Raw genomic sequence first — 14,257 nt, 5'->3', positions numbered from 1 at the left:
GAGTGAAATCCAGAAGCTATTTGAAAGATAGAGGATTGAAGGATGGAGGTTATTGCCGTAGGAATGAGAATCCGCAGCGCTGCAGAAAGATGATGGCGAAGTTGACGCAAAGCTGGAGGTCCGAAGCGGTGGAGAAAATGTAAAACCACTAGCCAGCGACCAACAAAGCTGTAAAACCAGTTGAATGAGTCACCCAGCTCAGCAGTGAAACAGCAGCAGCTAGCCAGAAGCCAACAAAGCTGTAAAACCAGTCGAACCAGCTCAGCAGAGAAATCGCCACAGTGAGGGAAGATATATTTTTTTAATTTTAGCAGCAGAATCTGAAACACAGCAGATGAGTCTTGCAGTGTAATCCAGTGCAGAAGCATAGTCTTGATGTCCAGAGAAGTCCAGGAATTCGGAAACCAATTTGAGACAAGAATTCAGTAGCTTAGTGAGAAGCGGAGAGCAGGGGTGGGTAATGGCAGTTTAAAACAGTTAACTTGTAGCTAGGACTAAAATGATGGAGCCAGGGGAACTTTAACAGTGGAAGCTAGGAGATTTGGGAAAGAAAGGGCGAAGGATGGCAGGAGATTCCCATGGATAGAGGTGAAGCAATGAAGCGCTCATCAATGTAACTGCCAGCCGAGCAGCAGCCATCTTGAATGGTTACACCATTTTAGGTGCTGGCTCTTTTCTTTCTCCCTTTCATAATCACTTATTGTTACACAGTCATAAGCTGATCTTCACAGCTTCTCCAGGCACTTGCCTGCAACTGCAGCCACCTTGCTTGCCACAGACCTCCTACAGCTTACAAGAAATGCTCCCCTCTGAGTACGCCACCATACTTACTGCAAAATTTGGGCCATTGACTTTTGCACTCACCTCTCTTACATAGGGAAGGATGCATTTTGGATCAGGATTGTTTTTGACTTGCTGTTTGGCTCACATGGGTTTGGTAGGCAGCACGGTGGCATAGTGGTTAGCACTGTTGCCTCACAGCGCCAGGGACCCGGGTTCGAATCCGGCCTCGGGCGACTGTCTGTGTGGAGTTTGCACATTCTCCCCGTGTTTGCGTGGGTTTACTCCGGGTGCTCCGGTTTCCTCCCACAGTCCAAAGATGTGCAGGTTAGGTTGATTGGCTATGATAAAATTGACCCTTAGTGTTAGGGGGATTAAATACGTGGGGTTACGGGGATAGGGTGGGATATGTGTTGGTGTAGGGGTTACGGGGATCGGGTGGGATATGTGTCGGTGCAGGCTCGATGGGCCAAAATGGCCTCTATCTGCACTGTGGGGTTTCTGTGATTCTGTGATTAAGGAATTTTTCACTGGTGGATCAGCTTTGCAGCACATATGTATGATCTTGCCAGCCAGCAAGACCAATGGGTTCGAGTGCTGTTAGAAAAGACTTGCGGGTATGTGAACCCTCCATTATGACAGATAATTGAGGTTTGCTGCTGAAACCCTCATCTATGCCTTTGTTACCTCTAGACTTGAGTATTCCAAAGCTTTCCTGGCTGGCCTCCCATTTTGCACCCAACATAAACTTGCGCTCATCCAAAACTCTGCTACCTGTAACTTGCACCAAGTCCTGTTCTTCCCCCCCCCCCCCCCCCCCCCCCCCCCCAATCAGACCTGAACTCGCTGACCTACATTGGTTTGCAACGTCTCAATTTTAAAATTCTGGTCCTTGTTTTCAAATCCCTCCATGGCCTCGCCCTTCCCTATCTCTATAACCTCCTCCAGCCCTACAACCCTCCGAGATTGCGGCGCTGCTCCAATTTCAGGCCTCTTGCACATGCCCGAATTTGCGCTCCACCGCTGGTGGCTATGGCTTCAGCTGCCTAGGCCCTAAGCTCTGGAATTCCCTCCTAAACCCCTCTTTAAGGCACTCCTTGATCAAGCTTTTGGTCATCTGTCCTAATATCTCCTTATGTGGCTCGGTGTTTGATAACTCTCCTGTGAAGAGCCTTGGGACATTTTACTACGTTGGAAGTGCTAATAAATGCAAGTTTTTGTCGCTGTTCCATTGTTGTGGAGGTTAAATGAGCAGACTCAATTATTTCTTTGTCTATTTCTAATTGTGTGCTGTCTATTTATTTCTAATTGTGTGCTGTGTTTTGAAGTGTTTGCAGGAAATAGTTGAGTGATGGTCTTCCAGCAGCAGTTGATGTTTGTCTCAGTGTGCGTCCCTGGGAACAGTCTGTAGAGCACAGAGTCCTGTGTTAGAGCTGTTCGGGATGAACTTCAACAAAGACCACTGCATCTCTTTCCAGACCTTCTTTGCAAAGGCACATTCCAGAAGGAGGTGGATGACTGTTTTGTCCCCCCCGCAGCTGCCTCGAGGACAGCGTGCAATGGCGCTGAGACGACGGTTGTGCATGAACTGACAGGGAGGGTCTTTCTCACCATCAGCGAAGCTACGTCTTGGTGCTTGTTTGAAAGTTTAGGCGATGCGGCATTCTGCCAAATAACTTTGACAGTCTGCTCGGGGAACCATCCCACAGGATCCACCATCTCCTTTTTCTGTAGGGCCTCGAGGACGTTACGTGCTGACCACTGCTTTATGGCCTTGTGGTCAAAGGTGTTTCCCTGTACAAACTTTTCCACAAAGGACAGGTGGTCCGGCACGGTTCAACTCAGTGGAGCGTTCCGCGGCAGTGTGGCCAGACCCATCCTTCGCAACACCGGGGACAGATAGAACCTCCGCACGTAGTGATACTTGGTGTTTGCGTACCGAGGGTCTATGCGCAGCTTGATGCAGCCACACACAAAGGTGGCCATCAGGATGAGGACGACGTTGGGTACATTCTTTCCCCCTTTATCTGGAGATTTGTACATTGTGTCCCTCCGGACACGGTCCATTTTTGATCTCCAGATGAAGTGGAAGACTGCTCGGGTGACTGCAGTGGCACAGGGTCGGGGTATGGGCTAGACCTGCGCCACGTACAGCAGCACCTCACATCTGATGACCAGGTTCTTGCCTGCAATTGATAGGGAGCGTTGCTCCCACATTCCCAGTTTCTGCTTCACCTTGGCAGTACGCTCCTCAGTTTTTGGTGCACACCCCGGCCGACCCGAACCATATTCCCAGCACCTTCAGGTAATCTGACCTGATGGCGAATGAGACAAAGGATCGGTCGGCCCAGTTGCCAAAGAACATGGCCTCGCTTTTGCTGCGCTTAACTCTTGCTCCCGAGGCCCTAGAAATAGTAGATGCATTGCTGATCATCTTCCAACATTCGATGGAATCTGGAACAGTACCCATGGACTGGAGGGTAGCTAATGTTACCCCACTATTCAAAAAAGGTGGTAGAGAGAAAACGGGGAATTACAGACCAATAAGCCTGACATCGGTAGTGGGGAAAATGCTAGAGTCCATTATAAAAGATGTAATAGCAGAGCACTTGGAAAACAGTGACAGGATCGGACAAAGTCAACATGGATTTACAAAAGATAAATCATGCTTGACTAATCTACTGAAATCTTTTGAGGATGTAACTGGTAAAATAGATAAGGGAGAACCAGTGGATGTGGTGTTTTTGGACTTTCAGAAGGCTTTCGATAAGGTCCCGCATAAAAGATAAGCATGTAAAGTTAAGGCACGTGGGATTGGGGGCAAGGTATTGACTTGGATAGAGAACTGGTTGGCAGACAGAAAGCAGAGAGTTGGAATAAAAGGGTCTTTTTCCGAGTGGCAGGCAGTGACTAGTGGGGTACCGCAGGGATCGGTCCTTTGTCTCCAGCTATTCACAATATATATTAATGATCTAGACAAGGGAACTAATATCTCCTAATTTGCAGACGACACAAAGTTGGGTGGGCGTGTGTGCTGTGAGGAAGATGCCGAGAAACTCCAGGATGATTTGGACAGGTTGGGTGATTGGGCAGAAGCATGGCAGATGCAATATAACGTGGATAAATGTGAGGTTATCCACTTTGGTGTCAAAAACAGGAAGGCAGATTATTATCTGAATGGCAATAGATTGGGAGAAGGAGAAGTGCAACGAGACCTAGGTGTCCTTGTGCACCAGTCGCTGAAGGTAAGCATGCAGGTGCAGCAGGCGGCTAAGAAGGCAAATGGTATGTTGGTCTTCGTAGCGAGAGGGTTTGAGTACAGGAACAAGGATGTCTTGCTGCAGTTGTACAGGGCCTTGGTGAGACCACACCTTGCGTATTGTGTGCAGTTTTGGTCGCCTTATCTGAGGAAGGATGTTCTTGCCATGGAAGGAGTTCAGCGAAGATTCACCAGGCTGATACCTGGGATGGCAGGAATGACGTATGAGGAGAGATTGGGTCGATTGGGCTTGTACTCGCTGGAGTTTAGAAGAATGAGTGGGGATCTCATTGAAACTTATAAAATTCTGTCAGGCCTGGACAGACTAGATGCAGGAAGGATGTTCCTGATGGTCAGGGAGTCCAGAACCAGGGGTCACAGTCTAAGGATAAGGGGTAAGCCATTTAGGACTGAGATGAGGAGGAATTTCTTCACCCAGAGAGTGGTGAACCTGTGGAATTCTCTACCACAGAAGGCAGTAGAGGCCAATTCATTAAATATATTCAAGAAAGAGTTGGATATATTTCTTAAGGCGAAAGGGATCAAGGGGTATGGGGAGAAGGCAGGGACAGGGTACTGAATTTGGATGATCAGCCATGATCGCATTGAATAGCGGAGCAGGCTCGAGGGGCCGAATGGCCTACTCCTGCTCCTATCTTCTATGTTTCTATGAGGCCATTTCAAACTGGTCGCCGATGCTCAGTAATCTGCGGACCAACAGCGGATCTGAGCAAAGGACGGCGACGTCGTCCATGTACAGGGAGGCCTTGACCTGAGCGCCCCTGCTGCCGGGGATCATCATGCCTCTTATGCCCACACCCTTCCTGATGGACTCGGCAAAAGGTTCGATGCAACACACGAACAAGACAGAGGAGAGAGGACAACCTTGCCTGACTCCAGATTTGATCGGAAATCTTTCCGATTCTCACCCATTGATTAGAACTGCACTACTGATGTCTGTGTAGAGCAATTGGATCCAATTGCGGATTCCCTCCCCAAACCCCATTTTGGAGAGCACGTCCATCATGTATGTGTGCGATATTCTGTCAAAGGCCTTCTCCTGGTCCAAGCTGATTAAGCAGGTGTCCATTCTCCTGTCTTGCACATAGGCGATCGTATCCCTGAGTAGCATAAGGCTAACGGAGATCTTCCCGTTTGGTACAGCGCAGGTCTGATCAGGGTGGATCACCAGCTCCAGAGCAGACTTTACCCTGTTGGCGATGACCTTGGACAGAATCTTGTAATCCACATTAAGCAGCAAAATGGGCTGTTAATTTCTGATCTTTTCCCCCTCCCCCTTCTGCTTGTAGATGAGGGTGATGATGCCTTTCCTCATGGATTCTGACATGTTGCCGGCCAGAAGCATACCCTCATACACTTCCAGCAGGTCTGGACCGATCCAGTCCCGCAGAGCCGAATAAAACTCGACCGGTAAGCCGTCGCTTCCGGGAGTTGTACTCTTCTCGAAGGACTGGACGGCCTTTGTCAGCTCGTCCAGAGTTAGCGAGTGATCAGACTCAAAATAACAACAGAAATTGCTGGAAAAACTCAGCAGGTCAGGCAACATCCGTGGAGAGAAATTTGAGTTGACGTTTCGGGTCGAAACCCTTCTTCAAAACTGGAAAGAAAAGAAAATAGATCGAAGCAGGGCCGCAATCGAACAAAAGAAGTAAAAGAGACAATAAAAGGTATTCGAAACCAGACGAGATGGTAATAGGCCAGTGGAGACAAAAGACAGCTGAGATTAGGTGTGAAGCGTGCTGGCAGGATAGGAGACCGCTGCCAGGTGGGAGAGAGAAACAAAAGGAAGGGGGGGGGGGGTGGGCGGAAGGAAGACCCAAAACAAAGGGGTGGAAAAAATTATAAGTAAAAAAGTAATAGGGGCCGAGGTTATGATCTGAAATTGTTGAACTCGATATTGAGTCCGGAAGGCTGCAAAGTGCCTAATCGGAAGATGAGGTGCTGTTCCTCGAGCTTACGTTGAGCTTCCGTGGAACAATACAAGAGGCCAAGGACGGTGAGGTCCGAGTGGGAATGGAGCGGTGAATTAAAATGACAAGCGACCGGAAGCTCGGGGTCACCCTTACGGACTGAATGGAGGTGTTCCGCAAAGCGGTCACCCAATCTGCGTTTGGTCTCCCGCTTGCAGTCGTCTAACACCTCCGAGATAGATGACGGGAAGGACTGGGAGGCCGTGTTGTCTGTGGGCTTCACGTCATACAGCCCGGCATAAAAGGATTTGCTGATCCTTCGTATGTCAGGCTGCGAGAACGTCACAGAACCACCTTCTTCCTTCAGGCTGTTGATCACAGAGCTCCCTCTGTGTACCTTTTGGAAGAAGAAACGCGAACATGTCTCATCCTGCTCCACAGCGGATAAAGTTGTGAAAATGTCTAGCTCTTACAGTAGAATGATGGTCTTTTCTTCAAGGCATCTTAATTAATGTTAAGGGTCAACACATTTCTTGCTTACTGTTTCAGTTGCAGTGTGCAGGATTGTATACTGGACCTGACTTCAGTGAGAAAGAACAAACAGATTTGCATTTGTATAGTGTCTCATGTTCTCAGGAACTTCCCAAAGTACTTTACAGCCAATAAATTACTTTGAAGTTTATTTTGTAGGCAGTATGTCCCTAGAAAACTGGCTCTTCATTTTGGCATGAGCATATTTTTTATTTTATCTTTGATTTAATTTTTTTCAATTTCTTTCTATCACTCTCTTGCAAACAGTTTTATTTAGTTGCACAGCATTACAAGCTGCCTCTCTTGACTGTTTTCTGTTTTTTATTCTCCTTTTTGAACATCAGCATGCATTCTCAAATGCTTTCGATCCTTCAAGTGATAAATTCAGCTCCTTAACTTGGGAATCTCATTTTATCTACATTGAAAGAAAAAAGAAAGACTTGCATTTATATAGTGCCTTTCAGAACCTCAGGATGTCTCAAAGCGCATTACAGCCATTGTTGTAATGTAGGAAACGTGGCAGCCAACTTGCACACAGAATGGTCCCATAAACAGCAATGTGATAATGACCAGATCATTTTTTTTAGTGAAGTTGATTTGAGGAATAATATTGGCCAGGACACCAGGGAGAACTCCCCTGCTCTTTGAAAATAGTTCCTTGGGATCTTTTACGTCTGCTTGAGGGCACACGGGACCTAGGTTTAACATCTCATCCAAAAGATGGCACCTCCAACAGTGCAGCACTCCCTCAGTACTGCACTGGAGTGTCGAGCTAGATTTTTGGGCTCGAGTCTCTGGAGAGGCGAGAGTGCTACCCACTGAGCCACAGCTGACATGGATAAGGAGGAGCGTACGCAAGGTGGTAGAAAGTGGAAATCTTTACAAAATGTGGCCTTCTGTTACTCTTGGCCAGTTGAGTCATCTATGAAATCTATACAACCAAATGATGCCAGGTTTGACAGGTTGCGAAAGAAACCTTACCTCCTCCTGGACTCACTACAATCCAAAGCCACAAAGCCCACTAGATTTCCAAAGATGGCATCCTCCTATTTTCTTCCTGTAAAACAGTTCTGAGTTTTCGATAACATGAACAGAGGAGCATCATGGGTCTCCATTTTTATATCATAAGCTACTCGAGCAACATTGCAATAGGCTGCATCAATCTGGATAGTCTGCATAGAACAGTGTAGCTGTCTTTTGGGTCCAGTTGTTGAAATATGTAGTTATCGGGTTTGCATTAGATTATGGGACACTGCAATTCTGTTGCTGGTATGTAGAACAATTTCTTCATCTTTTGTGTTCCCCAACAATCACCAGGACCAGATTTTGAAAAATCAACTACAGTAGATGCACCTGGTTAGGCTATCTAATTATATAAAACCAAGTACAGTGCTGGATGGTCCCTATTTCAGCCATGGAGAAGGTATAAAAGCACCATCTATTGGCTGATGGGGAAAGTTGCAGCACAGGATAGATTCTGTTCACTCTGCTCATAAAATGCAGTCAGCAGTAAAAATTGGGAGCTAATGTAATGAAATGCAGAACACGAGTTTGTCACACTCTTTTGAATTTATTTTCTACTTTTCCAGAACCAAAAAAATATACTACTGGGACTTTGGAATTAAAAATTTTGTCACTTGATGTAATTGCCCTCTTTTATTGCTTAATGGATGACTTTGGGATGGTGAGATGGAGGAAAAATTGCAGTGGATCCTTTTTTGTGCTGTTGGCATTTCTGACAACTGTCGATGTGGGTGTGACTAGGACTTCATGGTCGTGGTCGTCTTAGGTTCCTATTGCTATATCATTTAAAGTTGTCCAAGCAATATGAGGTGACTGTAGGGAAAGCACATAGGGCTTTAGGCAGTCTTGCTAGGATTAGAGAGTACAAAATAGAGTACAATACTATGATTATATGAGGCTCTAGTTTGGGTCCCCTGCACGTGAAGGATATCAATTCTCTGGAGAGGATTATGACCAGAATGTCACCAAATCTCAGACCTCCTTAGCTTTCGGAATTGGCTCCGAAAGTTACGGATACGTAGTAGGGAGAATAGCATGCTTAGAGGGGATATGATTTGAAATTGTTAAAACGATGGGACCTGATGCTGTCTGGTTTTGACTAGGGGTGGTAGAATTAGAGGTCACATCTATCAAACTTGTTGGGTTAAATGTCGAAGTTTTTTTCCACAATGTCTGCCCTCTGGAACAAACTGCCAAGAAATCACAGAAACCCCACAGTGCAGATAGAGGCCATTTCGGCCCATCGAGCCTGCACCGACACATATCCCACCCGATCCCCATAACCCCTACACCAACACATATCCCACCCTATCCCCGTAACCCCACGTATTTAATCCCCCTAACACTAAGGGTCAATTTATCATAGCCAATCAACCTAACCTGCACATCTTTGGACGGTGGGAGGAAACCGGAGCACCCGGAGGAAACCCACGCAAACACGGGGAGAATGTGCAAACTCCACACAGACAGTCGCCCGAGGCCGGATTCGAACCCGGGTCCCTGGCGCTGTGAGGCAACAGTGCTAACCACTATGCCACCGTGCTGACTTGTATGGAGTCACTGCATGTCTTTGAAAGGAAACTTGACACGTCACCGAGAAAAGGATATTTCTAATTGTGGGGTAAGTTTTTAGTTATTAGTGATTGTGACAAGTTATTGACAATAGCAGTTTCCTTACCTTGCTTGCTTTACGGACCCGGAGTTTTCCCTGAGTTGGGGTGGGCGGGCGGGGCGGAGGGATGAAGTGTTTGTCATGATGCTCTGGCAATCATGGTGTGGGGCAGACTTGGTAGACCAGCTGGTCTTTCCTTGCCCGTGAGTTTCGTTTGTAATTGATCAATGGTTTATTCTTTTTCTTTTCCTTTATTTCTCCCAGAAGATAGTACTGATCGGAAGTGGCTGAACCATGCCCAAGGCTGCATAGCTTACTGGATGGTTTGAAATTAGTGCACCTAATGGTCTTTCCTTGCCCATCTTTCCATATATAATATTTATTTATCAAAGTAATACAACGTGAATGGCTGCTGCATTTTGGGGGTGCTTTTAATTCCCTGTCAGTTTTGTTGCATAGTTTACTCATTAAATAATGTTCGGGAAACTGGTCAGGGTGCTGCCTACTTGGACATTTGTGCCCCCTTGATTTAATTGTACGTTGAATTCCTACTCGTTACTGTGTTGTTTGAGGGAAGGTGATGAATCCTTGGTACAAACAAGTAATGAAACAGTACAATACCCAGCTATCTGTTTTGGCTTCTTGAAGTTCTGCTGCATGTCGTTTTTGTAAGGAGGGCTGCCATCTGTGGCACTCCACGGCACCATCCCCATAGGTCAGCATTGGAATGAGGTGCTGCCAAGTTTCAGATCACACTTGACCATTTCTGTCCTGGTGTGTGCCAGCCCTCTGCTGCATGGTTGCCATAGGTGTCATTATAGCAGATGGCACAGCTCTGTATCTGGCTGTCTCCTAACTCCAGTCACAAGTAGACGGTCCCTGCAGTCATTAGCAGGTAGGTGTGCCAGGCCCTGCGGAAATGATTGATGGCTGCAGCCAGTCAAGCAACACTGGCTCTTGAACACCCTGACCTGCTGCCTTTCCTACTGTCATGTAAAGCTTGGTGTGTTTTACAGAACCATCCTATATAACAGTTATTCAGATATGATAGAAGTCTCCCCGAAGTGCATTTCACCTTTCAGGCGCAGGTGCTGGTAAGAGGGCCTAGAGCATTTGTTGGGCATACATGCTGACCGACCTGCCATCCCTCCATTAGGTCATACTCTTTTGCGAACACATCAGCTCAGAGGCTTCCCATTAGTGTCTGTAAAGGGTGTTGAGGGAAAAATAATAATTTATGACACACAACTTCCTCTCATGCCATTTTTGGGTAAACTTAACGGCCTGTAGTTTGTGGTCCGCGGCGAAGCAAAGGCGTTTGCCGCTGGCCCCAAAGTAAGCTCTGCACAAAGATCTCGTGATCTCTGTGGCAAGAAGTTTGGCTTTTCTGACATGTAATTGAAATCAACGCAAGTTAATAGGGATTCCCAGCAAAGAGCTGCTGTGACATCAACAAGCTGTCTAAGCAGCCAATCAAAACGCAGAATTCTCAGACTGTGAACCAGGAAGTGGGTAAGCTACTTCACAGAATCACAGAAACCCCACAGTGCAGATAGAGGCCATTTCGGCCCATCGAGCCTGCACCGACACATATCCCACCCGATCCCTGTAACCCCACGTATTTAATCCCCACTAACACTAAGGGTCAATTTATCATAGCCAATCAACCTAACCCGCACATCTTTGGACTGTGGGAGGAAACCGGAGCACCCGGAGGAAACCCACGCAAACACGGGGAGAATGTGCAAACTCCACACAGACAGTACTTTGATTCTAACTTTTTTTAAATGTTAGGGAGAGAGCAAAACAAAGATTGGGGCTCTCATGAGGAAGAGACGAACCTGAAATACAGATGAACAAACTTAAATTTTTTTAAAGCTTCTTGATTTTAATTTTTTTATTAAAATGAATAAATTTGATGCCACAAAATTAAACTGAGTTTTTCAGGGCCGTAACCTTTGTTTAGCAGTCGATTCGCTGTTAAAACCCCAGTTACACCTAATCCAAAAGGGTCTAACTTTTAATGGGGTATTTAACTGTGGTATTACCGCAGAAGAATGTTTTTGTCTGTTTCCAAGATTTGACAGATTACACTAATTGCCGGCTCTGTGGGTGGGGGGGGGATCACAGTGCAGCCTGTGGAGGAGCAGTGAATGACGGACTGCAACTTCAGGATTTCCACGTTGAGTTGTGCATGGGCTAAATCCTGAAGTTGCAGTCTGTTTTCAAAGGCTAAATGACAGCAAAAGCTGGCAGTTCGCTGTCATCAGGACCAGAAATTCCGAGCCAAGCACACGTATATAACTCGGGACACACATACACACTTACGTGGAGTATTTTCCTTCAGGACGTTGATTGATAGAAGTCGTTTTTAAAATTGCCATAGTTAAAATCTGCTAAGAATAAACTTAAGTATATTTGCTTTTCTGTATTGGACCATAATAATCAGTAGCATTATCCAGCATCTGTATTGACACAGTCCTGTGCCATTACTGTGTAATTTTAACAAATTTCATAGAGACAGAATTAGGAGAGCTGACCAAAAGCTTGGTCAAAGAGATGGGTTTGGAGGAGGCTTCTAAAGGAGAGAGATGTGGAGAGGCAGATGTAGAGAAGTTTAGGGAGAAAATTGGAGAGTACAACTTGGGTAGCTGAAGGATCTGCCATCAATGGTCAGGTAATAGGTTAGGGTGGGGCAAGAGAACTGGGGAATGGGGAGCTAATTTATGTCAGAGAGAACATGAATGAAGGGAGAGTAAGATGAGATTTAGTGCGGGATGGGATATGTGCAGTAAAGTTTTGGACAATTTGGAGTTTGTGAAAGCCAGCAAGGAGAGCATTGGGGTAGATGAGTCTGAAGATGAAAAAGGCATGTGTAGGATTTTAGCAGAGAAGGAATTGAGGTTGTGGAGATGGAAGTAAATGGTCTTTGACAGTGAGGATATGGGGTTTGAAACTCTGGTTGTGCAACATGCCTGTGAATCATAGGGCAGATCATTTACCTGAGCTTGTGGAAAGTTTGTTTGCTGTTCACAAATGTCTTGTCTGTCCATTGTTTAAATGCATTTGAAACTGATCACAATTTTTGCTTATGGCACAAGATATTGCGGTCAAATCTAGTTGTGTACAATAGCATATGCAAAAGCTGTACTTTTATATTAAAAAAGAAAAATTAAAACCTTGATGCTTCTCATATTGATTTGTTAAGCTCGCTCGGAACAAGACGACTACATTCATGGGATTAACTCTTCTGAAATGTTGCAAATAATATGTTTAACATACTTTTAATGGATTTATTTCAGTGCTGGTCCAAAAGGCGACAATATATATGAGTGGCGATCTACCATACTAGGTCCTCCTGGTTCAGTTTATGAGGGAGGTGTTTTTTTTCTGGACATCACTTTCTCATCTGACTATCCATTCAAACCACCAAAGGTAATGCTTGATACTTCATGAAATTTATCTAAATACATTTTCAAATAGTTGTATAGTTTGGTGTTCAATATCCCAATGATTTCTGAATAGTTAGTCTAAATTTTCAAATGATATTTTAAAGTTGGGTGGCCTGTTGCCGAATGCTTCTGTATCATAGGCAACAGGGCTTTGCGGTTGCGACCATTTTATTAGGTAAGGGACATTTATAAAACAACGACTTTTCTCCAAGTTTAATTTAATATACTAAATTCTGTATAAATTTATACATTCATTGGCCCAGAATTTGCGGTCAGCAGTGAAGTGATGGCGCTCGTCGCTGACCTCAAAGAAAGCTACCCACAAAGTTCTATCATCTCTGTGGTTAAAAAAAACTTTAGCTTTCTCAATTAATTCGATTGTAGTGCTGTCAAAAGATGATCCTCCCAACGTACATCAGCAGTGATGTCATCAAGCTGCCTAAGCAGCCACTCGCATTGAAGAATTCTCACATATAGCAAACCAGGAAATAAAAAGCACTGATTATCAATTCACTTTTTAAAAAAAAAAACATTTAGAGAGCGAAATAAAAGATTGAGACCTACACATGGGGTTAAGGTAGAAGCTGAACTATTGTAAACTTTTACTTTAAAAAATCTAGTAATTTTTACCATGGAGAAATTTGACTGTCGACAAATATAAACTTTGTTTTTCTGGGCCAGAACGGTTGTTCAGTTAATACACCGTTAAAGCCCAAGTTACACCTATTCCAACAAGCCGTAACTTTTTAGTGGGGTGTTTAACAGCGATATTAGAGCAAAAGAGGGGACGTTTTCGTCAGTTCAAGTAATTTCACTGATTGCTGGCTATGAGGAGTTCCACAGCGCAGCATGTGGTGGAGCAGGGAATGATTGACCACAACTTCAGGAATTCCACGTTTATCTGCGCATGTGCTAAATCCTGAAGTTAGGGTCAGTTTCAGAGGGGTAATGATGACGCATGCTGGCCGTTTCATCATTACCAATGCAAAATCCAGACCAATGTAGTCTGTTTTCATCTCTCACTTGCAATATCACGGTTCTTTGCTATTACAAAATTTGCAGAATAATTTCCTCCAACATTTACCTTTTTTATTTTGCAGCTTTATTGATAATTTGTAATTAATGGTATTTTGATTCATTTTGTTAAAGAAGGTTACAGTGAGCATTCTAAAATAGAATCATAGAATCTTACACCACAGAAGGTGTCCATTTGGTTCATTGTGACTGAGCCGGCTTTTTGAAAGAGCTATTCAATTAGTCCCACTCTTATATAAATAAATTGAGAATACATTTTTCAATTGGAGTTTCCTGAATGGAATTGCACTTTCCAAAGTAACATGACATTTTACATATTTTGGCCAATCTCTACAGATCGGATACAAATTCCAACAAAAAAAAATTGTAATGCTAGGCAATTTCCTGCTCAAGTCCGTGCTTATCTAGATTTTTGTTCTGCTGTTTCTGAAGACCATATAATGTGATCCATTTAATCACTGTAACTGTGACTAAACCCAAATTAAAACAATTCAACACATTAAACAGTCAATTTTAAAGAAACACTTTGGTGTCCAAAAGATAAGTGGGAGCTGAAGGGGAATTAACACCAACTGTTATGCTAAATACGCTTGAACCGATTTTACTGTTGAGGAACAGATATGGTAATCTTATT

At 44.7% G+C, this 14,257-nt stretch overlaps 1 protein-coding gene across 4 annotated transcripts in view; it reads left to right on the top strand.

Moving 5' to 3' along the window:
• Positions 1-14,257, top strand: part of ube2e3 (ubiquitin-conjugating enzyme E2E 3 (UBC4/5 homolog, yeast)) — a 129,305-nt gene that overhangs the window by 93,107 nt on the left and 21,941 nt on the right. For all 4 annotated transcript variants that reach the window (XM_085985978.1, XM_085985974.1, XM_085985976.1 and 1 more), the window contains exon 4: positions 12,439-12,571. In XM_085985978.1, the coding sequence (XP_085842104.1) occupies positions 12,439-12,571 (133 nt within the window). The remainder of the gene's footprint in view (positions 1-12,438; positions 12,572-14,257) is intronic.

Source organism: Somniosus microcephalus, chromosome 4 (genome assembly GCF_052327205.1).
Source record: "Somniosus microcephalus isolate GS21.2 chromosome 4, FLI_Smic_1.0, whole genome shotgun sequence".
In the NCBI taxonomy this organism is placed as follows: Eukaryota; Metazoa; Chordata; class Chondrichthyes; order Squaliformes; family Somniosidae; genus Somniosus; species Somniosus microcephalus.
Note: the sequence above shows the minus strand (reverse complement) of the source record. Positions and strands in the feature narration are given on the sequence as shown.